Genomic DNA, 23,500 nt, shown 5'->3' on the forward strand with positions numbered 1-23,500 from the left:
GGGATGGCTCAGAGGTTAAGAGCATTGCCTGCTCTTCCAAAGGTCCTGAGTTCAATTCCCAGCAACCACGTGGTGGCTCACAACCATCTGTAATGAGGTCTGGTGCCCTCTTCTGGCCTGCAGACATACATGCTGACAGAATATCGTATACATAATAAATAAATAAAATATTAAAAAAAAATAAAATAAAAAAGAACAGTGAGTTCACTTTACTACTGAGCCATCCCTCCAACCCCAAATCTCTTAAAAATTATATGTATTACTTTCTCCACTTTCAAGTGTGCAAAGTACCAGGGCAGTATGCATGCATGCCTGCACTTGGGTGCGGCCATCACGCCTACCATTTATTTAAATTTGCAGATCATCTTGAATAAAACAGAGCGGCTTAGAAACTGCTTATCAGATCCTCAAGAAGGAAAAGCCAGACAGTAATTCGAAGCCAGTCTGCAGTATCCCTTGGAGCAAGAACATGTTCTATAAAAGGAATTTGTTTCTTGGCTCCCCATGCCAATACATTAACGCTGGCCATTATGAAATTGATCTGAAATCTGGCAGGCTCAGCATGTGCTCGGAGACCAGACTGCGGCCTCTGGCCTCCACAATAAGATGATGGAACCGTTGTCCTGTGCTCAGTGGCTGTGGACTTTGTGGACTTGACCTGAGCTTTTGAAGCTTGTGAATGAGGGTCTCTGGACGTTACTTGGATCAATGGAGAATGCCTCTTTCACAGTGTGTGTGTGTGTGTGTGTGTGTGTGTGTGTGTGTGTGTGTAAGTGGCAGGGGGTGGGGCGGGGATGGATTCAAGGCCTTAGGTATTCTAAGCAAATACTCTACCATTGGGCTATGTCCCTAGCCATCTACCCAGTCTCTCCACTCCCCGTATTTATCCACAGTGCTTATTATCTTTAATTTTGGTTAAGTAAATGAAAGCTTTAGGTGTTGTTTGTACATAGTTCATTTGATAAACAATTGTCTAACATCATATCATTTTCAGTATATGTTAAGTCTATACCTAAAGGAAATGGAGGTCAATAGAGGGTTCTTCAAACTTTAATTCTGACCTAATTAGTTCTCTGTGCAAAGACATATAAAAGTTTAGTCATGTAACTAGGCAGATAATTGTGTTGAAAATACAAATGCAAAAAAAAAAAAAGAAAAAAAAGAAAGCACAAATGCATCATTAAACCTAGAAATGCTTTCTTTTGTGTAAGCATGTGTGTGTTGTGCACATATGTGTGCATATGTGTTTGCGTGTGTGGGGATATATACATGTGTACATGAATGTGGAGGCTGAGACTGATTGCAGGGTCTCTTGCTGAATCTGGAGCTTGCTGTTCTGCTAGACTGGAATCATCTGCCTCGGTTGCCCTGAGCTAGGATTCCTGGAGAGCAACGTTGTGGTGGTGGTTTGAATAAGAATGGCCCCCCTATGGACTGTGTTTGAGTGCTTGGGAGTGGCCTTAGGAGGGGTGGCCTTGTTGGAGAAGGGTGTCCCTGGGGAGGTATTTTGGGGTTTCAAAAGCTCAAGTCTCTCTTTTCCTGCTGCCTGCTGATATGGGCTCCTTCTCTAACAGTGTCTCTTTCATGGCACCGTGCTTCCTGCCACAATGATAATGGACAAACCTCCGCCTGTAAGCCAGCCCCAATTAAAGGTTTTCCTTTATAAGAGTTGTGTGGCCATGGGGTCTCCTCACAGCAAGAGAAACCCTAGCTAAGACAGGTGGCCACCAGCTGACTGTTATACAGATTCCAGGGATCAGAATAACTAGGTAGTTACTCCCTAGCAGAATCCTGACCCCTCTGCCCATTGGCCAGGTTGCTATGCAGTAGCTGGCTGCGACATGGAGGATAACTGCTCTCCTGTTTGCCTGTCGCTATTGCAGACAATTCTGTGCATCCTTTTAGGCTCAGTTTTGCTTCACAAAAGTTAAAAATGGACATGGATTATGGGAAATGATAAGGCATTACAGATTACCTGCATCGCTGGAATTAATCACTGCATGAGAAAGGAATGAAGATTGACCTTCTCTTCTATCTACGCCATAGTGAGAGGCTGGGAAGAAAGACATCAAAGAGCGCTGACCTGACCAAAGGCCAGAAACAACTTGAGATCCTTGATGACCTGACATGAAACTGGTGTATTAGTCAGGGTTCTTTAGAATAACAGAACTTATAGGACGACTTGGTTTTGTTTGTTTGTTTTTTGTTTTTCAAGACAGAGTTTCTCTGACCGTAGCCCTGGCTGTCTTGGAACTCGCTCTGCAGACCAGGCTAGCCTCAAACTCATAGAGACCTGCCTACCTCTACTTCTCAAGTGCTGGGATGAAGGGTACCGTCACTGCTTGGCCAGAGTGACTGAAGGCTCTGATCCAGTCAGCCCAGCAATGGCTGCCTATGATGGAAGGTCCAATACAGGAAGAATATAGAAGTTGTTCAGCCCATGAGGCTGGTTGTCTCATCTGGTCTTCAGTATATGCTGGAATCCTGAAGAAGCAGGCTCTAATGCCAGTGAAGGAATGTGTGTGTGTGTGTGTGTCTGTGTGTGTCTGTGTGTGTGGACTAGAAAGATAATTCAGTGGGTAAGAGCAGTTATTTCTGGACCAGCATCCATATGGGATGGCTCACAACTGCCTATAACTCCAGTTCCAGGAGATTTGATGCTCTCTCTGGCTTCTAGGGACTTCCACAAGCAAGAGTATACATGTGGATGAACACACACACACACACACACACACACACACACACAGACGCATGCAATAATAAATCTCACAAATCAAACGAATACAGTTAATTTGGGCTCTCCATTTTGTACGTCTCACTCCACAGTCAGCTGACTCTGTGGCCTTGGGCCTGTGTTGCGGTGGCACATTCTAGCAGAGAAGACGGCCGAGAAAGCCTTCCCACTTCACGGCTGATAGGAGAATGAGCAGCATCCCACAATCCCCCTTGGGAACACCCCACCCTGGTCCTCTGACTTCCTCCCAGGAAGCTCCGCCTCTTAAAGTTTCAGGTGTACCAACGGTGCTACAGCTGCGGATGGTACCTTTAACACGGGATCTATGGGGACATTTCAGAACCACACAGTACCAAGCTCCTGATCCTCCCAGGTCCTACCCCCGAACTCTGCAGACACACAGCATAAAGCTGACTTCAGCGGCAGGTTTCCAAGTATCTGAAGACGTCAATCACATCTGCCTTCCCAGAAGGCACAAGTCTCTAAGTTCTTTAATTTGCACTTGAGAGGACATAGAATGACTTAGACAATTAAGACTATGAGTGATGGTGGCTCTTTACAACACAGTAGACACTCGGCGGGGGTCAGCATCTGTTTTTCTGCCTAGTCGCCCACCCAGGGAACAACAACAATAACAAAAAGACCAAAACCCACGTCCAGTAAGCAGATTTGAAGGCTAGTTGTCTGGACATCTATTTTGGAATTGAAGCAGGGCTAACGGTTTAAATGCACTCCCCAGCTCTGGATCCCACAGCCTTCATAATCATTCACATCATCTGTTAAAGAGAGACCCGGATTTAGAGAACACATTAATTCATGTTCAAAGCCTTAAAAAGCCTTTTTAAAAAGCTGGCCCTGCTCAACGTGATTAATGTCAGAGAAACTATTTCTGACTTTATGGCCATGTAATTTAGAAATAATATTTGTGGGGGCACCTGCTGCAGCCCGTGCCTGTTCGCTGACTCTTTTCTTACCTCCCTCCTGGTCTGACCTTTCACCTCTCGCCTCTCCCTCCCTCGTCCTGTTTTAGTCTTTTAGTGGAATATTGTTTGGGTTGTTGAGTATGTCAAAGCTCAAACAAACCTGGTGGATGGCAGCTTCCCATTTAACTCCTTTGCATCTATATACTTTGTGTGCTTTTGGTCTTTTGGGACAAGGATTTTTAAAAATTAATTTAACTTTACTTCATGTACATCGTTTAGTTTGCATTCGTGTCTGTGTGGGGGTGTTGGATCCCTGGGAACTGGAGTTACAGATAGTTGTGAGCTGCCATGTGGGTGCTGGGAATTGAACCTGGAGCCTCAAGTGCTCTTAACCACTGAGCCTTCTCTCCAGCCCCAGAGACAGGGATATTTTTTAAAGATTTATTTTAAATTATTCCTATGTATGTGTGTATGTGTACGTTAGTGCAGGTGTCCATGGAGGGTAGAAGAGGGTGTCAGATCCCCTGAGCTGGAGTTAAAGGCTGTTGTGAGCTGCCTGTCAGGGTTTTGGAAACAGCTTGGCAGTCCTCTGTAAGAGCAGCAAGTGCTCTTAACCACTGAGCCATCTCTCCATGAATTCCTAGGGCTCTGTCTCTGGAGTGAGGGGATTTGAGGTGAGCACCACATTGACCTTCATGTACTTAAGGACCAAAAAAAAAAATCCCATGAAGCTGGTCCTCGATGAATACAACTTTTTAGATACTGTACATGTTGGATATCAAGAATCCTAAATGTAGTTTTATTAATTAAAAACTTCCCAATCATGAGACATGGATAGCTCTCCTAATGGAGAAGGCTGTGTCTTAACTTTTCTTTCCTTTTTAATATCTCTATAACTCTCTCTCTCTCTCTCTCTCTCTCTCTCTCTCTCTCTCTCTCTCTCTCTATCTCTGTCTATGTTGTACTGGGCGTGCATTGCACTTACTCAGCAAGCTGTTTGCCACTGAGAGGTACCTACAGCTTTCTGGAAGATTCCACAGCCCTTCTAGCGACCCCTTCTCTTTGAGGATGGTACCATTAATTGTTGAAAGGCATATGATGACAACTGTTGGGGCTGCAGACCCCTGGCCCCTTGACTTTCTGTGACCTTTGCTTCCTGGAGTGAACGGAGCAAACCACGTGTTTGCCTGTGCCTGCAGCTGCTCTGAGCAGGAGACCCTCATGAGTTCCTGATGGCAGGGAGTGGTTTCTGGTGGGTTTACAGCTGAAAACCCCAAGAGCTAGGACGTGACTACCAGTTAAGGATCCCTATATAAGCTTCCCTGGAGCGTAATAAACATGGCATTTTTGTTTAAAAAATGATTCATGTCTCTCTGTGTGTTTCAATCTCCAGCCCCTTGCCCGGCTTGCAAACCGTCCCGTAGTGCAGGCGCTACAGACGACCATGTCTTCCAAATGGGGGAAGGTCATCTTTATGCTTACATTCCATTTTGGGGTTTCTCTTGAACACCCCTTTCCTTGTGACTCACCTGGCTCCAGTGTTGCCATTAACAGGGGACAGTCTGGATAATGGGCACGAGTTGGCCTTGGGCTAGGCCCAGTGGCCATCCCCAAAGACCATTGTTCTAGGAAAGTCTTCCTGTCTATTACTCAGTTTCCTCTGTGGCCACTGGCCACTCTTTGTGCTGTTGGCACTCCATCATCTGGCCGCTTTGTGAGCTAATTTATTTGACTCTGGAGACCCTGTCTCAGATGTTTCCTTCTGAGTTTCCAGCCCCTTGATGAAGGGTTTTGTATAAAGAACACAGGAGCTTGTGCTCCACAAACTGGATCAGAACACTCTTTGAACTTTCATAATTTCTCTGGTGAGTCCTTCAACATCTCAGATCACACCCCCACCCTTAAGGAATTTGTAATGCTGATTCATGCTGTCCCTGGAAATTGGTTCAAGGATCTTCTGTGAATGCCAAAACCCATGGACTGGCTAGTCTCTTCGAGAAATGGTGTACTATCTGCATATGACCCATGTACATTGTTCTCCTTTATACTTTCCCTCCCTTGGGACAGGATATCACTCTGTAACCAGGTTGGCCATTCTCCTGCCTGGGTCCCTCAAGAGCTGGGATTAAAACACGTGCTACCATGCCCAGCTCTATTCCAAACTTAGTTCAATTTTTTTTTTTTTTTGTTTAAAGACTGATTCTAACTATGAAGCCTTGGGTGGCTTTGAACTTGATCTGTAAACCTGACTGACCTCAAACTCATACAGATCCATCTGCCTGTCTGTCTCTCAAGTGCTGGGATTAAAGGCATGTACTACTGCACCTGACCAGAATCACAACTTTGTTTCTCTTTGTGACCCATTTATTTTAACCAGGGCCAGCTGCATGAACACTGGGTTGAAGTCTCCAACGGAGCCCAGTAGAGTTATCAGTAGGCACACAAGTGAAGACAATGATTTCCCCTCGCTCTGGATCTGTCTGTAGCAAACAGTTCAGCCGTGGAGGCTAGGTCTCCTAGGACCTTCTTCCTCTGTGCCTTGTTATTGACAGTCTTATTCCTGTGCAGACCAGTGCCGGCATCCAAGGCTCCTGGGAGTTAGTGATGCAATGGCTGCATGGTTTTGCCTTTCTCTTGCACCTTAGTTTCCTTTCCTACCATGAACACATACGCATGGGTAGTCAAAAAAAGAGATTTAAAAGATTTTCCAGGTATTCCGAAGCTTTGCCAGAGCGCACCAATGTCTTAATGATTTGTGTGAAACAGAAACACCTAGTTTATAGAAAACCTGGATGACATATCTAAATTGTCTAAACGGAACATAAACTGTTTAGAGAGCAGAACCATGTGTGTGGCAGTTCTCGGACTCTGGAGCTGGGCCTGGTTCTGATTGGAGAGGTCATGGAGGGTACCAGAAGCCAAGATGATGCTGTTGCGGTTAGTCGTCGACCACATCTCTAAAACACAGCATTGCACAGAAATAGCCAGGACGAAATATGATCTCAGTCTGAAGCAAGTACTGAACATTGTGTACTCCTTGACTGACATGGCTAGCATCCTGACAGCACTATTTTAAGTACAAAGAAGGTAAATAAATAAAAGTGGATTCAATACTCCCATTATCAGATTGATGAATCCTAAGTTGAATCTTTCTAAGTTGGGACCATCTGTGTATGCGTGCCAATCTGCCAATCTGGTGCTGGAGTTTGAACATGGGGTCCTGCGCCAGTTACGCATGCTCCAAGCTTATACCTGCGCCAAAAACATATTTTTGTTGTTGTTGTTGTTGCTATGGTGTTGCTGACAGACTCCAGTGTTGTGGAAGAGAATATTTGTTTAACTATATAAAGATGTGTTACATTTATTTGTGTTGCAGAATAATTGTTTAACTATGTAAAGATGTATTGCTGTTTCACCTCACCTGCCTAAGGGACATGATGAGAAGCTCAGTGGTCAATAGCGAGGCAGAGGAGGGATAGGTGGGGATGATGGGCAGAGAGGAAAGGGGACCCAGCCAGCTGGAGTCAGCTAGGCAGCTGGCAGCCAGGCCCAAGCAGACATGGAGGAAGCAGGAAGGCAGGATGGAGAGTAGGTAGAGAAGGTAGGTGAGCCTTGGGGCAGCATGGGGATTAATAGAAATAAAAAGAAAGCTAGATAAGAGACAAGCCTCAGCTAAGGCTGAGCATTCATAATTAACACCAAGTCTCCATGTCATGATTTGGGGGCTGGCAGGCTAAGAAAGCCTGCTACACTGCAGGACCTCTCAGGTGTCAGGCACATTCTCTTCCACTGAGCTACACTGCTAACCATATACCTATAATGTCCCCTCATGAACATATGAGACAAAGGTTATTTATAAACTAGACACAATGAGACGTTAATAACTATCAACAGAGCAATCAGAATGCCATGCTATCATCAAAGCTATTTATAGCCTTTTGTTTGCTTTCGTGTTTGAGACAGGGGTTCACTATGTAGCCCAGGCTAGACCTGACTTGTTGTTTTGTTTAATTTTTTTCCTTGTTTTTTTCTGAGACAGGGTTTCTCTGTGTAATAAGCTCTGGCTGTCCTGGAAGTTGATCTGTAGACCAGGCTGCCCTTGAACCCACAGAGATCTGCCTGCCTCTGCCTCCCAAGTGCTGGGATTAAAGGCATGCACCAGCATGCCTGGCTAGCCCTGAACTTTTAACAGCCCTGCCTCAGTTCCTGTGTGCTAGGGTTAAAGATATACATCACTGTGTTAATTTATTTAAAACATAAATTGTTTACCTCTAGATTTTTCTATTTAATATTTTTGGATCATGGTTGATTGAGGTAGCCAGGCATGGTGGCATACACCTTTCATCCAAGCAGTCAGGAGGCAGAAGCAGGTGGATCTGTGAGTTCAAGGCAGCCTGGGTCTCCAGAATGAGTTCCAGGATAGCCAGGGCTACATAATGAGACTCTGTCTCAAAAAACAGACAGACAGACAGATAGACAGATAGGCAAACAAAAACAGACAGGCAAAGATTAACAGAGAGTTATTGAAATCTTAGAAAGTAAAATTACAGGTAAAAGGCCATGAGAGAAATCGCAAAATAGCTTTCATATGAAGTTTAATAACATCATTTGTTTAAAATATGCATCTTATGTCTCTCTAAATCTCTCAGTTGAAGACAGAAGTTTCTGTCCTGCCTGATCCCACAGCCATTTAATCCCAAAGAAACACACCAGGGTTTATAATAATTATAAACTCTTTGGCCTATTAGCTCAGACTTATTATCAACTAACTTTTACAACTTAAATTAACCTATAATTTTTTTTTTTTTAGCAACCCAGAATTCTTAATTCTTGTTTAGCCATGTGGCTTGGTATCCTTTCTCAGGAAGAAATTGGAATTCTCATCTTTCTTCCTCTGAGTCTGGCTGGTGGCTGCATCTCTAACTTTCCTCTTCCCAGAATCCTCCTAGTCTGGTTGTCCTGCCTATACTTCCTGCCTGGCTACTGGCCAATCAGTGTTTTATTAAACCGATACAAGTGAACAAATCTTTACAGAATACAAAAGTATTATCGCACAGCAGGGGTATACCAGTGTATACCAGTGGATGACAAAATGGTCCTGCTCCTCCTCATGTACCACCTTCACCCCTGTATCTCTGCTTAGATGGTGCCTTGGGTTTTTCTTTTTTCGGTGTTGTTGTTATGACACAACAGTCACCAAGGCTAGCTTTGAGGAGGAAAGGGTTTATTTGGCTTACGGGTTACAGTCTGTCATCAAGTGAAGAGAAAATACAAACTCGAGACAGGAACCTGAGGATAAGAACTGAAGCAGAGACCACAGAGGAGCACAGCTCAGTGGGTCACCTCTCCTTGCTTGTTCTGTTGCCTTTATTATATGGCTTAGTCCCACCAGACCAGGGTGGCACCACCCACAGTGGGATGGACCCCCCCATATCAATTAGCAATCAAGAAAATGACCCCCAGACACATCCACAGACTCATGTGATGGTGGCAATTCCTCAGTTGAGGTTCCCTCTTGCCAGGACTGTCAATATGACAGCCAGGGTCAGGTATCACAGAGGGTGTCTGGAGGGAGCTGATCAGCTCCTCTCTGCACTTGCTCTCCAGGACCTGAGGAAAGGGAGAGATAATTCATTTGGGCAACAGGGGTCCCTTTTATTTTCAATCAACTCCTACCTCAGAGTAATCGCTATTCCTGTAACTGTCCTTGTTAGTTCATGGTGCCCTAACAAAGGACCATAGGCTGGGGATCTCTAAGTTCAATACCAGAGTGCTGGCTTGGTTTCTGAGGAGGATCTGCTTCAAAGTTTATAGAATATTGAAGAAAAGGAAAGGGAGAGAGACATGAATGAGGGAAGAAAGAATGCTCTGGTGTTCTTTTGAGCAAGGGTACTGCCATAGTTAGCTGTAACTGTTAACGTGGCACAATCTATGGTCACCGGAGAAAGGAGTCTCAGTTGGAGCACTCAGATGAGACTGGACTGTGGTTGTGTCTATGGGAATTATCTTTTGATTGATGGAGGAGGGACCAGCCTACTGTGAGCAACCCAGTTTCCCGCATCATGCCTGCACTGGTCTGCACAGGAATAAGACTGTCAACAGCAAGGCACAGCGGAGGAAGGTCATGGGATACCTAGCCTCCACTGCTGAACTGTTTCCTGGGCAAATGGTCCTGGTATGTAGAGAAAGCAAGCTGAGCAAGCACCCGTAAGTGAGCCAGCAAGCAGAGTTCCTCCATGGTTTCTGCCTTAGTTTCCACCCTGGCTTCCCTCTGTGTTGAACTGTAACCTGGAAATATAAATAAAAAAGATTTCCAATTCTATGACAAGTTGCTTTTGATCAAAGTGTTTTGTCACAGGAACAGAAAGGAAAGTAGAGGAAGCGTCAATCTCATCGAGGGGTCTGCCCTATGACCTCTTTCAAACCTTGTCTCTGAACACCATTGGGGCGAGGATTGCAGCACATAAATAAATAATAGAATGAGCATTCAGTCCACAACCAACTCTTCAGAATTAGGTTGTTACCAACAAACGTCTAAGCATCACATCTAACTCTGTCTCGTAGTTTGCACAAGTGAATGATAATTCTTGGAGAGAAGCTGTGCCTACAGGGACTGACTGACTTCAGTCCTGTGGAGAAGCTGGAATGTTGCAGGTCCAGAGGCTAATGACCTTACCTCAGGCTCGTTCTAGCCCTCCAGGAGAGCCATTGCTTATCCACACCTGCATCTGAACTAACATCTCTGTGACCATTGGATAAAACCTTTCGGGGATCTATTAACTTAGCGACCACTACTTTCCACCAACCCAAAGGCTACGCGTGTCACCAGAGAGTGCCATGGATCTGTAGAAAAGCCTCCCCATGTTGCTACTTCTTCAATGCTTTCCCGAAGTATTTTAAACTTGTGTATGACTTTCTCTGTTCTATAAAACATATAAAACTTCCTGAAACTGCCTCCACATTGGAACATGGAATCTGGGGTGACTTAAATACGTGTTCCAGGCTGTGTTCTTTCCAAACAGCTCCAGAATAAACTATTTCATGTTTCCTTTAAGAATGAAAGCTGTGTAGGTGGTGGTGTGCACACCTTTAATCCCGGCACTTGGGAGGCAGAGGCAGGTGGGTCTCTGTGAGTTCGAGGCCAGCCTGGTCTACAAAGCAGGTTCCAGGACAGCCAGGGCTACACAGAGAAATACTGTCTTGAAACAAAACCTAAACAAATAAACAAACAAGAAAGAATGAAAGCTGTGGTTTTTGTATAGCATAAATAGGAACATTACTAACATGTACACTGTAAAATAAAACATATGTGCAAAGCATTTCAGGACTAAACTCATGACGGGTTCTCAGACTGCCCCAGTCACCATGTGATGACATTTGACAGTATTTCAAAAAAATTTATGTGAAAAAGTTGAAGGACTGAATACTACTTTATTCTACTATTAAATAGCTGTAATTAGGATGTGTGCACTGGATGATGGGATGGCTCGTCATCTTGAGCAGCCTTTGCCACCAACTCTGATGGCCTGAGTTTGATACTCAGGGATTTACATGGTGGAAGGAAAACTTGCTTTGTTTGTTTTGTTCTTTGAGACAGGTTTTTTTTTTTTTTTTTTTTTTTTTTTTTTTTTTTTTTTTTTTTTTTTTTTTTTTTTTTTTTTTTTTTTAAGCTTTGGAGCCTGTCTTGGAACTCACTCTGTAGACCAGGCTGGCCTCGAACTCACAGAGATCCACCTGTCTCTGCCTCCCAAGTGCTGGGATTAAAGGCGTGCGCCACCACCACCTGGCTGAAAACCTACTTTTGTACATTACTTTTTGACCTCCATATGCATGCTGTGGAGAGTGAGGTAACCACCTCCCCCAGCAAATAAATGCAATAAAAATACTGCTAGAAATAACAAAAGAGGATGACTGAGTGAGTGTTTCTTTGGGTTCTGTTTTGGAATAGATTGGACAGTGATGTCCCTGTTCCTAGTTCTACGTTCATCTTTGTATAGCTTTTTTATTTTTTTCAAAGAAACTGCCAAAAAGCTAGGCGTGCAGACACATGACACCTTCCGAAAGGAATGTAGCTATTAATGTCGGAACTGTGAAACGTTTCAAGTTAGCAGTTCTCCTGGTGTCTGACGGGTAGCAAGTGTCTAGGAATTTTAAAGTGTGTTGTGAGTCAACTGTGGGGCCTTGAAAAGATTATTCATGTTTGAAACTTGAGACAGGACCCCATGATGGAGTCTAGGATGGTCTCTAAAGCCCAGTCATCCGGATTACAGGCACAAGCACCCTACTCAGTTTGTCCCACTTCCTGGAACTCTAAGAAAGATCAGTCGTATGTAAGAAGACTATATGAAAAGGGAAGATAAGGTGTGGGGTGGGGATGAGACAGGGAGAAGTGAGGGCTGAAGGGATTGATTCATCTGAGAGAACCGGGCCTGGTGGTGCACATGTGCAAATCCCAGCTCTTGCAAGGCCCAGGAGCTTAAGGTCAACCTTGGCCTCAGACACATCTCCAACAAGGCTATATACCTAGTCCAACAAAGCCTCACCTCCTAATAGTGCCATTCCCTGTGAAATTATAAGGACAAGTATATCCAAACTACCACAAAGACTATTTTAATAATTTAAATCAACCTTTACAGTTTTCATTTTATTTGTTGTGGCTTGGGTTTGTACATACGTGTAGGTGCACACGTTGACACAGTGCATGTAGAAGTCATAGGAGGCTGGCACGTGTCTGTTCTCTCCCTCTATAATCGTGTGCATCTTGAGGATTAAACCCAGGTCGTTAGGCTTGGTCGAAAGTGCCTTCTAAGCAGCCTTGTGGCTCATTAGAAAGTTCTCTTCGTGGTGAGACCAAATAATATCGTCCTTTTGCTCATTATAGAGAAATATAAAGGCTTACCCAGACCTTGAATATCATTTATTGTGGGAGCTGGCATCTTCTACAATCCCATCATAAAACAGAAACAACACACAGGTTTATCAAAATAACACATACATGGTTTTGTAAATATCACAGTGCTAACAAAAATCTCATATTTACCAACTACACTTTTAAAAATTATTTCTGCCAGGTATGATGACCTTTAATTCCTGCACCCAGGAGGCAGGCAGGTGGATTTCTCTGAGTTCCAAAGTGGTCTACAGATCAAGTTCTAGTACATCCAGGGCTGCATAGGGAGACCCTGACTTTAGAAGGGAGGAAGGCTGGAGAGGTGACTCAGCAGTTAAGAGCACTGGCTACTCTTGTAGAGGACCTGGGTTCAATTCCTAGTGCCTACATGACTGCTCACAATCATCTGTAATTCTAGTTCCAGGGATCCAACACCCGCTTCTGGCCTCTGTGGGCACCACCCATGCACGTGTGCCCAGATACGCTTGCAGACAAATCACCCATACACGCACAAAAAATTAATAATTTTAAGAATTCTAAAAAGAAAACCACATGAATAGTCTAATAAAATAATTTTATTGGATAAATCATTTTATAATAATCTGAGGATTATATTAAGAGATCTGGATACATTGTAAACATTTTATAATGCTAAAATAAGATTATAGGGTATAGAATTTGTAAGAAAAGGTTTATATATAGTTATGTTGGTTATAGTTACAATGTTTATAAGACTTTCTAATGCTTTATGTGGAAACTAATGGACTTTCGTATTAGTTAAGTATTGTTGCTGTGATAAAATACCACGGCTAACACCAATTTACGGAAGAAAAGGTTTATTTTGGTTCGTGGTTCCTGAGGAAGAGTCCATAGTGGTAGGCTAGGCAAAACAGCAGACAGCCAAAACGGAAAGCTGAGAAACGGTGTCTCAACTGAAAACAGGAAGCAGAAAAACTCAATTGAAAGCAGAGAGAGGCTATGCATTCTTAACCAGCTCTGTGATGTACTTCTTCCAGCGAGGCTCGCCTCCTGCAGAAAGTCAGCGTTTCCCCGGCTCTCCACCTTCCCTCCTGCTCTTACTTTGGTTTTGTCCTCTTCTTCCAAGATGTTCCCTGAGCCTTGGACACAGATGCCGCTTTGATGGCTGGGTGTTCAATAGTTATCTATTCTCAGTGCTTTAATTAGCTCTGAGTCTCTGTAGTCACTGCTGACTGGGGGCTTCTCTGACCGAGCATGACCACGGCACTGCTCTATGGACGGGAGTCGTTATTCAGAAGGTAGAGTGACGGGCACATCTTATTCATCTAAGAAAACAACAGCAATAGTTTCCTCAGTCGAGCCTATGAGCTCCCTGGCCCTGCATTCACGGCTTGCTTTTCGGTCCCAGAAGTGAATTCCCTCCCGTGGAATGTGTATTAAAACCAACCAGAAGGCGGTCGATTAGCCTCCCACAGACTCGCCACCGTGGGGCCAGGTGGCTCGTCTTGTCCAGCTGGTCAGTTTTCTTGCATTTAGCGTCCACAGCTGAGCAATACCGTTGCTGACAATTCTCTAGCAGCCTGCATGGCACCTTCTGGGTGGATGAAGATTAGCGGCAGGAAGGAAGCTTTCGAGATCCATGCCCTGCAATGAAGACATCTTCAGCAATAGGGTCTAACCAAGATCTGGCAGGGGACCAACATCTGTGCCAATTTCCCGTATTGTTTTGAGGGCTTCAAATACCACCCTAGACAACAATTCTTAGGGAAGTGGCTCATTCCTGCATGGGATTTTGGTTTATTAACCTACAGTCTCTGGAAGGGGCTTTGCCCGCCCACACAGGTACTTCTCTTTGGACTCTATTTTATTTTATTGTTGATCAGCTTATCAAGTATTGGATTTCCTTTTTTTTTTTTTTTTTTTTTTTTTATCCCCAGCATCTCCTCGTTTCTCCCATACTCCTAACCGATTTTCCTCGGGAAGTTTTCTGCTCTCAGTGACTTCCCAGGCTTTCCTAGCATGTGCGTTCTGCTACGCTTCCCCTCCCAGCTCCCCTACCGTGGGTCTCTCTTCAGTTTGCTAGGAGCTATAAACATTCACTCCACCTAAAGTCACATATGTAATAACATGTGGTGTTTGTTTTTCTGAGCCCGAGTTACTACACTTATTATAATGTTTTTCAGCTCTTACTATTTTCCTGTAAAATTTTATTTTTCTTCATGGTTGAAAAAAAAATTCCATGGGTCTCTATACCACATTTCACCATAATTCATTAGTTGACAGATGGCTAGACTCCTATCCTAGCTGTTGTGAGGACAACAATGATAAGCAGGGGTGCCCAGCACATCTGGGGTAAGACACGAAGTCCTTTGGGGGTGTGTGCCAGAGTGGCCTAGCTGGGTCACAGAGAACTTCTGTATTTAGATCTGGGACCCCTGGTACCCATTTCGCTCGAGCCAACAGTGAAAAGGGTTCTCTTTGCTCCCCATCCTGGTGGGTTTCTCTGTGGCTTTGGAGCCTGTCCTGGAACTAGCTCTTGTAGACCAGGCTGGTCTTGAACTCATAGAGATCCGCCTGCCTCTGCCTCCCGAATGCTGGGATTAAAGGCGCGTGCCACCACCGCCTGGCTGTTACTTGTTTTCTTGATGAGGGTCCTTATGACTTGGGTGAAATGGGATCTCAGTCTTGTCTTAATTTGCATTTGCCTCTTTTTCTTAGATTATTATTGTTATGTTGATGATACCTTAAAGCATTTGTGGGACGTTTGTATTTCTTCTTTTGAGAACTCTGTCCAGGTTCTTAGCCTCCCCCATGCCTTTTTTTGATCAGGCTGTTTCCTTGTTTTCATTTTTCAGTTCTTTGTGTGTTCTGGATTTTGACCTTTCTGTCGAGTGCACAGTTGGCAAAGATTCCCTCCTGTTTCATATGCTGTCTCTTCATGTGATTAGCACTTTCCTTTGCTTTACAGAAGCATCTTAACTTCGTGTAGCCTCAATCTGTCAGTTTTTGGCCTTATTTCCTGAGTGGCTGGAGACCTAAACAGAAAGGCTCTGCTCATTCTGATATCTCAAACTGTTTTTTTCTTCTTTCCTTATGAAGTCTCAAAGGTTGATTAAGATCTTTGATTCATTTGGGGTTAACTTTTGTTCAGGGTGAGCAAACGAGTCTACTTTTATTCTTCTCTGTGCAGATACTCACTTTCCCCAGGACCATTTGCTGAAGACGCTGTCTTTTCTCCATTAAGTATTTTTAGTTTCTTTGACAGCTTACTGTAGTTGTGTGGGCTTGTATCTGGGCCTTCTGTTCTATTCTTTTGGTCTATGAGTCTGTTTTGGTGGCAGCTCCATGCTGTTTTTATGACAATGGCTCTTTAGTATGACTTGAAATCACCATGATGATACCTCCCCCAGTACCCCTTTTACTCAGAGCTGCTTAGGCTGTCCCGGGTCTTTTATGCTTCCCTATGAACTCTGAGATTATTTTTCTAATGCTAGGAAGAATGGTTTTGGAATCTTTTGGGGGGATTAAATTGAATGTGTAGATTGCCTTGGGTAGGACAGCCATCTTCCAATATTAGTTCTTAAAATAAGACGTTCTGGTTTTATAAAACTGTAAGTAAATCTATTTTTTCCCACTAATTTCTGCTTCCTAATTTCCTTTTCATCTTCCTCCTTCTCTCCCTCCTTTTTACTGTTTTGAGAGAGGGTCTCACTGTTAAGCCTCGGCTTGCCTAGAACTTGGTATGTGGACCAGAGTGGCCCGGAACTCAAGTAGATCCACCTGCCTCTGCCTCCCAAGCGCTAGGATTGAGATGTGTGTCATCATGCTGGGCCTGAATTTCTTCTGAAATACAGGAAGTCTATGGTGGTGAGTTCATGGACTTGCTACCTGATAAAGAGGCTGAAAATTAGAAGTCAGCTAAGTACAGAAAGGAAGGTGATTGATAATAGCACTTAGGGTTAGATTCTGTTATAAATAAAGTCCCCCGTCCCCATATATCGGCAACTCACAGAAAACAGAAAGGTGTTTACACAGAAGAACGTGAACCTTGTCCCACTTGGATTCTGATGAAGCCTATGGCTGTGAGTTTAGGCTCTACCCATCTCATATCTCCAGTAGGGGCTGCTTTTATTCTGGAAACTGGTCCTCGTGCAAGACGTTGGCTTAGTTCCAGCCTTTCCATTTTCACCCCATCTAGTAAGAAGGAGGAAACGGTGATAAAATCGGAGGACGAGCCTTCTGCTTTAGGTCATCAGTCAGAACTTCCTGATGTGGCCACATCTAACCTAACCAAAGTGGGCTTGGGAAATGTAGTCTTGATTCTGCGAGTTTCTCTCTTCAGCTGAAACTTTGATACTTCGTGCTGTGGAAGAGAAGGAAACACGTGGGAGTCTCTACCACAGGGAGCATCATTCGTTCATTTATTTCTTCAGCTCCCGTCTATGGGCCAGGTAATGTGTTAAACATGGGGCATACAAATAGCACACAGTATATACTTTTCCCAGAAGAGTTTAAAGTCTGGAAATTTCTTACATTTTTGAAGTCTCTCAATGGTTTTCCCAGCTACTCAGTTCCTTTCTGGTGGACGTTTGGGTTGTTTCCAACTTCTGTTATTACAAACCATCCTGAATGACTAATCTTGTATATTGTTTGGTGTTTACCTCGCTGCAGGGTGGATTCCTGGAAGGAAGATCATGGGGCTGACAGTAAAAGCATCTGTCTTTTATTCTCATCAGACAGCAGAAGAGGGAGCCAGGCATCCCAGCCTTACCATCCCAGTGAACTGGCAAGCTTTGGGATTTTGCCTACTTTTGAAACTATATCTCAGTGCATTTTAATGTGCACTTCTGCTATTATGAGTTGAAGATAACCATCCTTTTATTTTTTGCTGTTTTTTTGTTTGTTTGTTTGTTTTTTAGGTAAGAAAACCCATTTTAATCAATCAATCAAGCAATTAATTTGGATTGTATGTGGATGTGCACACAGATGTACTCATGGGTGGTCATGTACGTGCAGAGGCCAGAGGTGGACTTCAGGCTGCATCTTCACCCACTTTACACTTTGCTTGCTTGCCCTTCTTCCCTCCCTCCCTCCCTCCCTCCCTCCCTCCCTCCAAGACAGTCTCACTAAAGCTAAAGTCTGTTGTTTTGGATGACTGTTCTTTTCGTATATTATTGAGCAAATGGCCCTTTACTGACAATTGCTTGTTTTTTCCTAAGTTTCAAAGAGATTATTTTATTTTTATATGTATGGGTATATGAACACACACACACACACACACACACACACACACACACGTTAGGTAAATGAATGTATCACATGTATGTAATGCCCAGAGAGGTCAGAGGATGGCACTGGAGTTGGCACACCATGGTTGTGAGCCACCATGTGAGTGCTAGGAGCTCAACCTAGGTCCTTTGCAAGAGGATCAAGCACTTTTAACCACTGAGCCTCTCTCTAGCCCTGGGATTTTTTTATTGTTTGTTTGTTTTGAGACAAAGTTTCACATATTCCAGACTGGTGTCAGACTCTAGATCTGACATTGGCTTTGATCTCCTGACCTTGTCACTTCTTGTCTTCTTATGTTCTGGGATTACAGGTATTTGCCATCACACTTGCTTTTGTTTATGATTTTAAAAAGTTTTCTTTTAAATGTTTCTCTTTCTCTATAAAATATTTTTATAGTTTTTTACAATTATTTTATTTTTATGTGTATGAATGTGTGTATGTCTGTTTACAACACCTGCAGATATGAGGATGCCAGATCACCTGAAGCTGAAGTTACAGGTTGTTGTAAGCTGCATGGTGTGGGTTCTGGCAACTCAGCCTAGGTGTGCTGGAAGAGCAGGAAACACTCCCAACCACGGAGCCCTCATCTTAATCTCATACTCATTCTTTTCTTTTTTTGGATATGGGTTATGCCCAGACTGTGCTTGAACTCTTGGGATCCTGTGATCCTCCTGCCCCAACTTCCTGTAGTGTTTTAGCTATAGGCATATGGGACTTTGTCTGGTTTTCTGTTTTCTACAATGATAAGTGTTTTTTGGGTCTGTGAGGTGGCTTAGTGGATAAAGGCGCCTGCCTCCAAGCCTGACGTCCTCAGAGCCCACCTACAAGGTGCAAAGAGGGACAAACTTCTGATCATTCTCCCTGACCTCCACATGTGCCCTGTGACAGCACCAGCCACCACACACAGTAAATAAATAAATACATGCCATTTTTTTTTAAAAAAAGTAAAGAGCTTTTTGTATATTGTAATATATGTTCTTTTGTTTTGTTTTTGTTTTTGTTTTTTGAGACAGGGTTTCTCTGTATACCTTTGGAGTCTGTCTTGGAACTCACTTTGTAGACCAGACTGGCCTTGTACTCACAGATATCCACCTGCTTCTGCCTCCTGAAAGCTGGGATTATAGGTGTGCTCCACCACTACTTGGCATAATATATGTTCTTAACATCTTCCATTGGTATCTTGATTTATTTTCTGTGCCTTTCAGTAGGCAGCAATAGCATAGCAACTATTGTTCCATAGCAACTCAAAGATAAATGTCCTGTTGTTCCATGTCTCTGTGTAACTTTTTATTTTGCAAATTCTCTATTGCATACCTTTATATTCATGTTTAAGTATAATAATCTCCAATTACTGGAAAATCTAAGTTCTGTTTAATTTTGTTTTTAGGTATGATGTTGGTGGTGGTGTGCAAGTATTTGTGGCATGTGTGCATGTATGGTCACATGTGTATGGGTGCATGTGTGGATGCCAGTCCATGTGTGTGCATATGCAGACACTTGCATTCGCATCAGTCTCCCCGGATCACTGTTTACCTCATTCATTGAGGCAGGGTCTCTCCTTTGAACACAGAGCTCTCTGATTAGCTATTTATCTAGACAGCTCTCTCCAGGGATCCCGTCACCTCCTCAGTGGTGGCATTTCATGTCGGCAGCCATGTCTGCTCGGCCTTCACATAGGTCCTGGGATCATAACTCCAGTCCTCATGCTTGCACGGAGAGATGAGCCATCTCTCCAGCCCTGGGTCCTGCTTTGTCCCTTGGGATCAAGACCAGCTATTTGGAGGGTCGTGTACCAAGGACTTAATTGTTGATGCATGACAGTTTTTCAGGATGTGTATGCTTGGTGTCTGGGGTTCACTCACTTCTAGGCATTCCAGAATTACTAGAAATTGTTTGCAGGCAAGAGTCAAGTTCTCGCCAGTGTTTGGAAGACCGAGTCCGTGCTGCAACCAGGGACAACCGTCTGGAGTTTTGAGGCTAGTTAGTGCCAGCTTGAATGTCTGTCCTCGGCCACTACTTACAAGTTCAGTGGTTACAAGACCTGGGTCCCTCCTGCTGTCTCACTCCAGAGTGACTGGTGCCCCTGACACGGGCACACAGTGATCACCTTCACTGTCTCGCTCCCTCCCTTCTCCTTTTCCACTCCGCTGAGTCATGGGTGTTTATAATGAACATCACACTTGTAACTGTTAGCAGGCTAGAAATAATTTACTAAGTGTTTGAATCTCTTTAATTTTTCTCCTGGAGGTTGTGAGGACTAGATGTCTCTTACCTTTTTCTGACTCCTTGAATCTTGCTTGCTTCAAATTTTTACTTTTACTTTTACTTTGTGTGTGTGTGTGAATGTATGTGTACATATGTTTTCGAGTGAACTTGCCCATGCACACACGTATGTGTAGAAACCAGAGACTGACATCGCGCATCTTCTATTGTTCTTTATCTTATTACTTTTAAGTTTATTTAATTTTATGTGTATGAATGTTTTGCCTGGTGGCTGTGATGGTCAGAATATGGCAACAGATCCTCTAGAACTGGAGTTAGAATGGTTGTGAGCCATCATGTGGATGCTGGGAATTGAATCTAGGTCTTCTGTAAGAGCAACAAGTGCTCTCAACCACTGAGTTCTTCAACCCTCTATTATTGTTGTTGTTGTTATTTTACCTCTTTTGAGAAAGGGTCTCTCACTGAACTTGGAGCTCACTCTCTTGGTTAGACTGGATGGTCATGGGGATCCTAGGATCCTGCTGTCCCTCCTTTTTCAGTGCTAGGGTTACAGGCACATGATGCGCACTCAGTTTAAGAGCTTTAAGATTCAAACATAAGTGTGGGCCTGGGGATCTGAACTCAGGTTCTCCTGTCTGCACAGCAGGGATTTACCCACTCAGCCATCTCCCTAGCCCTTCAAAGATTTTTCTTAGACAAGTACAAGGTGGTTGGAGTCACAATTCTCAATAAATAGAAACACGATTTTACGTTTTTTCTTAAAGCATGAACTGTTTTTGATGTGACTTTAATACCTTGAACATCTAAATAGTCTGTAGAAAATAACTGATCTTAATTTTCCTGTTTCTTTTTCTTTAAATATTGGCTAAAAATGGTTCTAACATTTTGAGTGCATGTCCTAATTAGTTTTTATTGTCAACCTGATACCACTTAGAGTCACCTTTGAAGAAGGAGCCTCAGTTTGAAGAATTGCCGCTATCAGATTGGCCTATTGCTGTGTAGCAATGCCCTTGTACACTGTAAAGATTTGTCACTTGTATTGGTGTAATAAAATGCTGATTGGCCTGTAGCTAGTCAGGTAGTCAGGAAGCATAGATAGGGCTACCAGACTAGGAGAATTCTGGGAAGAGAAAAGGCAGAGACACAGTCACCCACCAGACACAGAGGAAGCAAGATGAGACTGCCTTACTGAGAAATGGTACCAAGTCATGTGTCTAAACATAGACAAGAATTATGGGTTATTTTAAGTTGTAAGAGCTAGTTAATAATGCCACACAGTTTATAATTACTGTGTTTCTTTGGGTCTGAATAGTTGTGGAACTGGGCAGGGCAGAAACTTCTGTCTACAGTCTATTACTAGGATTGTGAGAGATTTTTCTTGATTGATGATTAATTTGGGAGAGTCTAGCCAACTTAGCCTACTGTTGCTGGCATCATCCCTAAGTAGGATGGCTTGGGTTGTTTAAGAAAGTTGGCTGAGTATGAGCCAGAGAAAGGCGGGGGTGTGGGGGTGGGGGTGGGGGCAAAGGCATTCCTTTATGGTTTCTGCTTCAGTTCTTGCTTGAGTTCCTGTCCTGACTTCCCTCAGTGATGGAGAGTGACCTGGAAGTATAAACTGGAAGAAGCCCATTCCTCCCCCAAGATGCTTTTGGTCAGGATGTTTTGTCACATCATCAGAATGGAACCTGGACAGTGCACTTTTCGTTGCCCACTTTTCCTACTTGTTAAAAAGAAGATGACACATTTGATCAGAAGATGATAGTTGTTTACCTGTGATATATGCAAATACAGTTATTTGTAAAATATATGGTGATTTTATACCACATGTTTGTCATTATATAAAATACAGCTGTTATTTAAGGATGACGTTATAGGCTAGGCTACACTTCTTTTTCTGTGTGGACTTCTCATCTAATTTCAGGATTACAAAGAACTTTTAAAACACCAAGGACTTAGGTCCACACAACATATATTTATCATAAATGCTTTTGTGTCTACATTGTTCATAAGACTTCAGTCAGTTATTTCTCTGGCAGCTTGATTAACAGAATTTGTCAATAATTTTAAAATTTTATATACTTTTTTCTTTTCAAAGCATATAATTCTTATAAATCTTCTCGTTTTTGTCTTCCTTCCTTCCCTTTCCTTTCTTTCTCCCTCCTTCTCTCCCTTTTTACCCCTCTCTTCTTTCTTTCTTTCTTTCTTTCTTTCTTTCTTTCTTTCTTTCTTTCTTTCTTTCTTTTGTAATAAAACAATCTCACAGCATTTATTGTCACCTGATAATAACATAAGGACCACTAAAACAACAGGAATAAATGTTTTGGACTATGCTCCCAACAGAAGACACCTTTAAGATCACTGCACTCCCTCTTCAACTTCTCAAGCTCCTGACGGTCTCTAGTTAGAAACACTTTAAAGCAGAGTAATATTATCTCCTTTCAGCATGATCCGACCCAATTGTTTCCTTGACTTTGTTTTAGAGTGAATCTCTTCTGCATCATCTAATACGAGGTTCATGTACTCATAAAAGCCAATAATACAACCTTCTATCCGCATATTCACTTGCTCATACAGCCAGACCTGAATCCGAGACCTGTTTTGCAAGTATCTGAAGATGAGGTTGATGGGCTGCACCATCACTTTCTGCACCTTCTGGCCCTGGCCGCGGTACGCCATGGTGGAAGTCACAAAGACCGCACGAGCAGGAACTCTTTCTTTCTTTCTTTCTTTCTTTCTTTCTTTCTTTCTTTCTTTCTTTCTTTCTTTCTTTCTTTCTTTCTTTCTTTCTGATAGCATTTTCTTGTGTAGCCCTGACTGTCCTGGAAATTTCTCTGTAAACCAGGCTGGCCTCAAACTCAGAGATCCATCTCCTTCTTTCTCTCTAGTGCTGGGATCGAAGGTGGGGATTACTACCAGCTGACCTAATCTTCTGGATTTTTAAAAATTACGTGTGTGTGTGTGTGTGTGTGTACATGCATGTATGGAGGACAGAGGACAACTTGTCAGACTTGGTTCTCACCTTCTACCATGTGGGTCCCAAGGATTGAACTAAGATTACCAGGTTTAGTGACAGGTGCCTTTATCTAAGCCACATCTCCATCTCAAAAATTTAAAACTAAAAAATTTGTCTTTGTGGCTTTGTGTGATGGCACACACTTTTAATCCCAGCACTCAGGAGGTGGAGGCAGGTAGATCTCCGTGAGGTCAAGTCCAGCCTGCTCTACAGGGAGAGTTCCAAGATTCCAGGACAGCCAGGGTTACACAAAGAAACCCTGTCTCCTCTCTTTCAGTCTGAAGATTTCATAGAGGTAAGAACTTTTGGTACAAGGGAGCAACCACTGAGGGAATAGACCAGAACCAGACCTCTGTGGGTCCAGGGTGCTTATCTGGGACTTCCAAGGGAGTGGGCAGGAACCAGAGATCTGTGGGTCAGGGCATGAATCTGGAACTTTTGAGGGAGTA

At 43.3% G+C, this 23,500-nt stretch overlaps 1 protein-coding gene across 1 annotated transcript; it reads right to left on the reverse strand.

Annotated features, from left to right (window-relative positions):
• Positions 1-22,273: 22,273 nt before the first annotated feature.
• On the reverse strand, positions 22,274-22,740 carry LOC126501454 (small nuclear ribonucleoprotein E-like). The gene has a single exon (XM_050142122.1). The coding sequence runs from the start codon at positions 22,712-22,714 to the stop codon at positions 22,451-22,453; it is 264 nt and encodes an 87-aa protein (XP_049998079.1). The 5' UTR covers positions 22,715-22,740; the 3' UTR covers positions 22,274-22,450.
• Between the last annotated feature and the right edge of the window lie 760 nt (positions 22,741-23,500).

Source organism: Alexandromys fortis, unplaced genomic scaffold, assembly GCF_014885135.2.
Source record: "Alexandromys fortis isolate MF-2015 unplaced genomic scaffold, M_Fortis_MF-2015_v1.1 scaffold_41, whole genome shotgun sequence".
Taxonomy (NCBI): domain Eukaryota; kingdom Metazoa; phylum Chordata; class Mammalia; order Rodentia; family Cricetidae; genus Alexandromys; species Alexandromys fortis.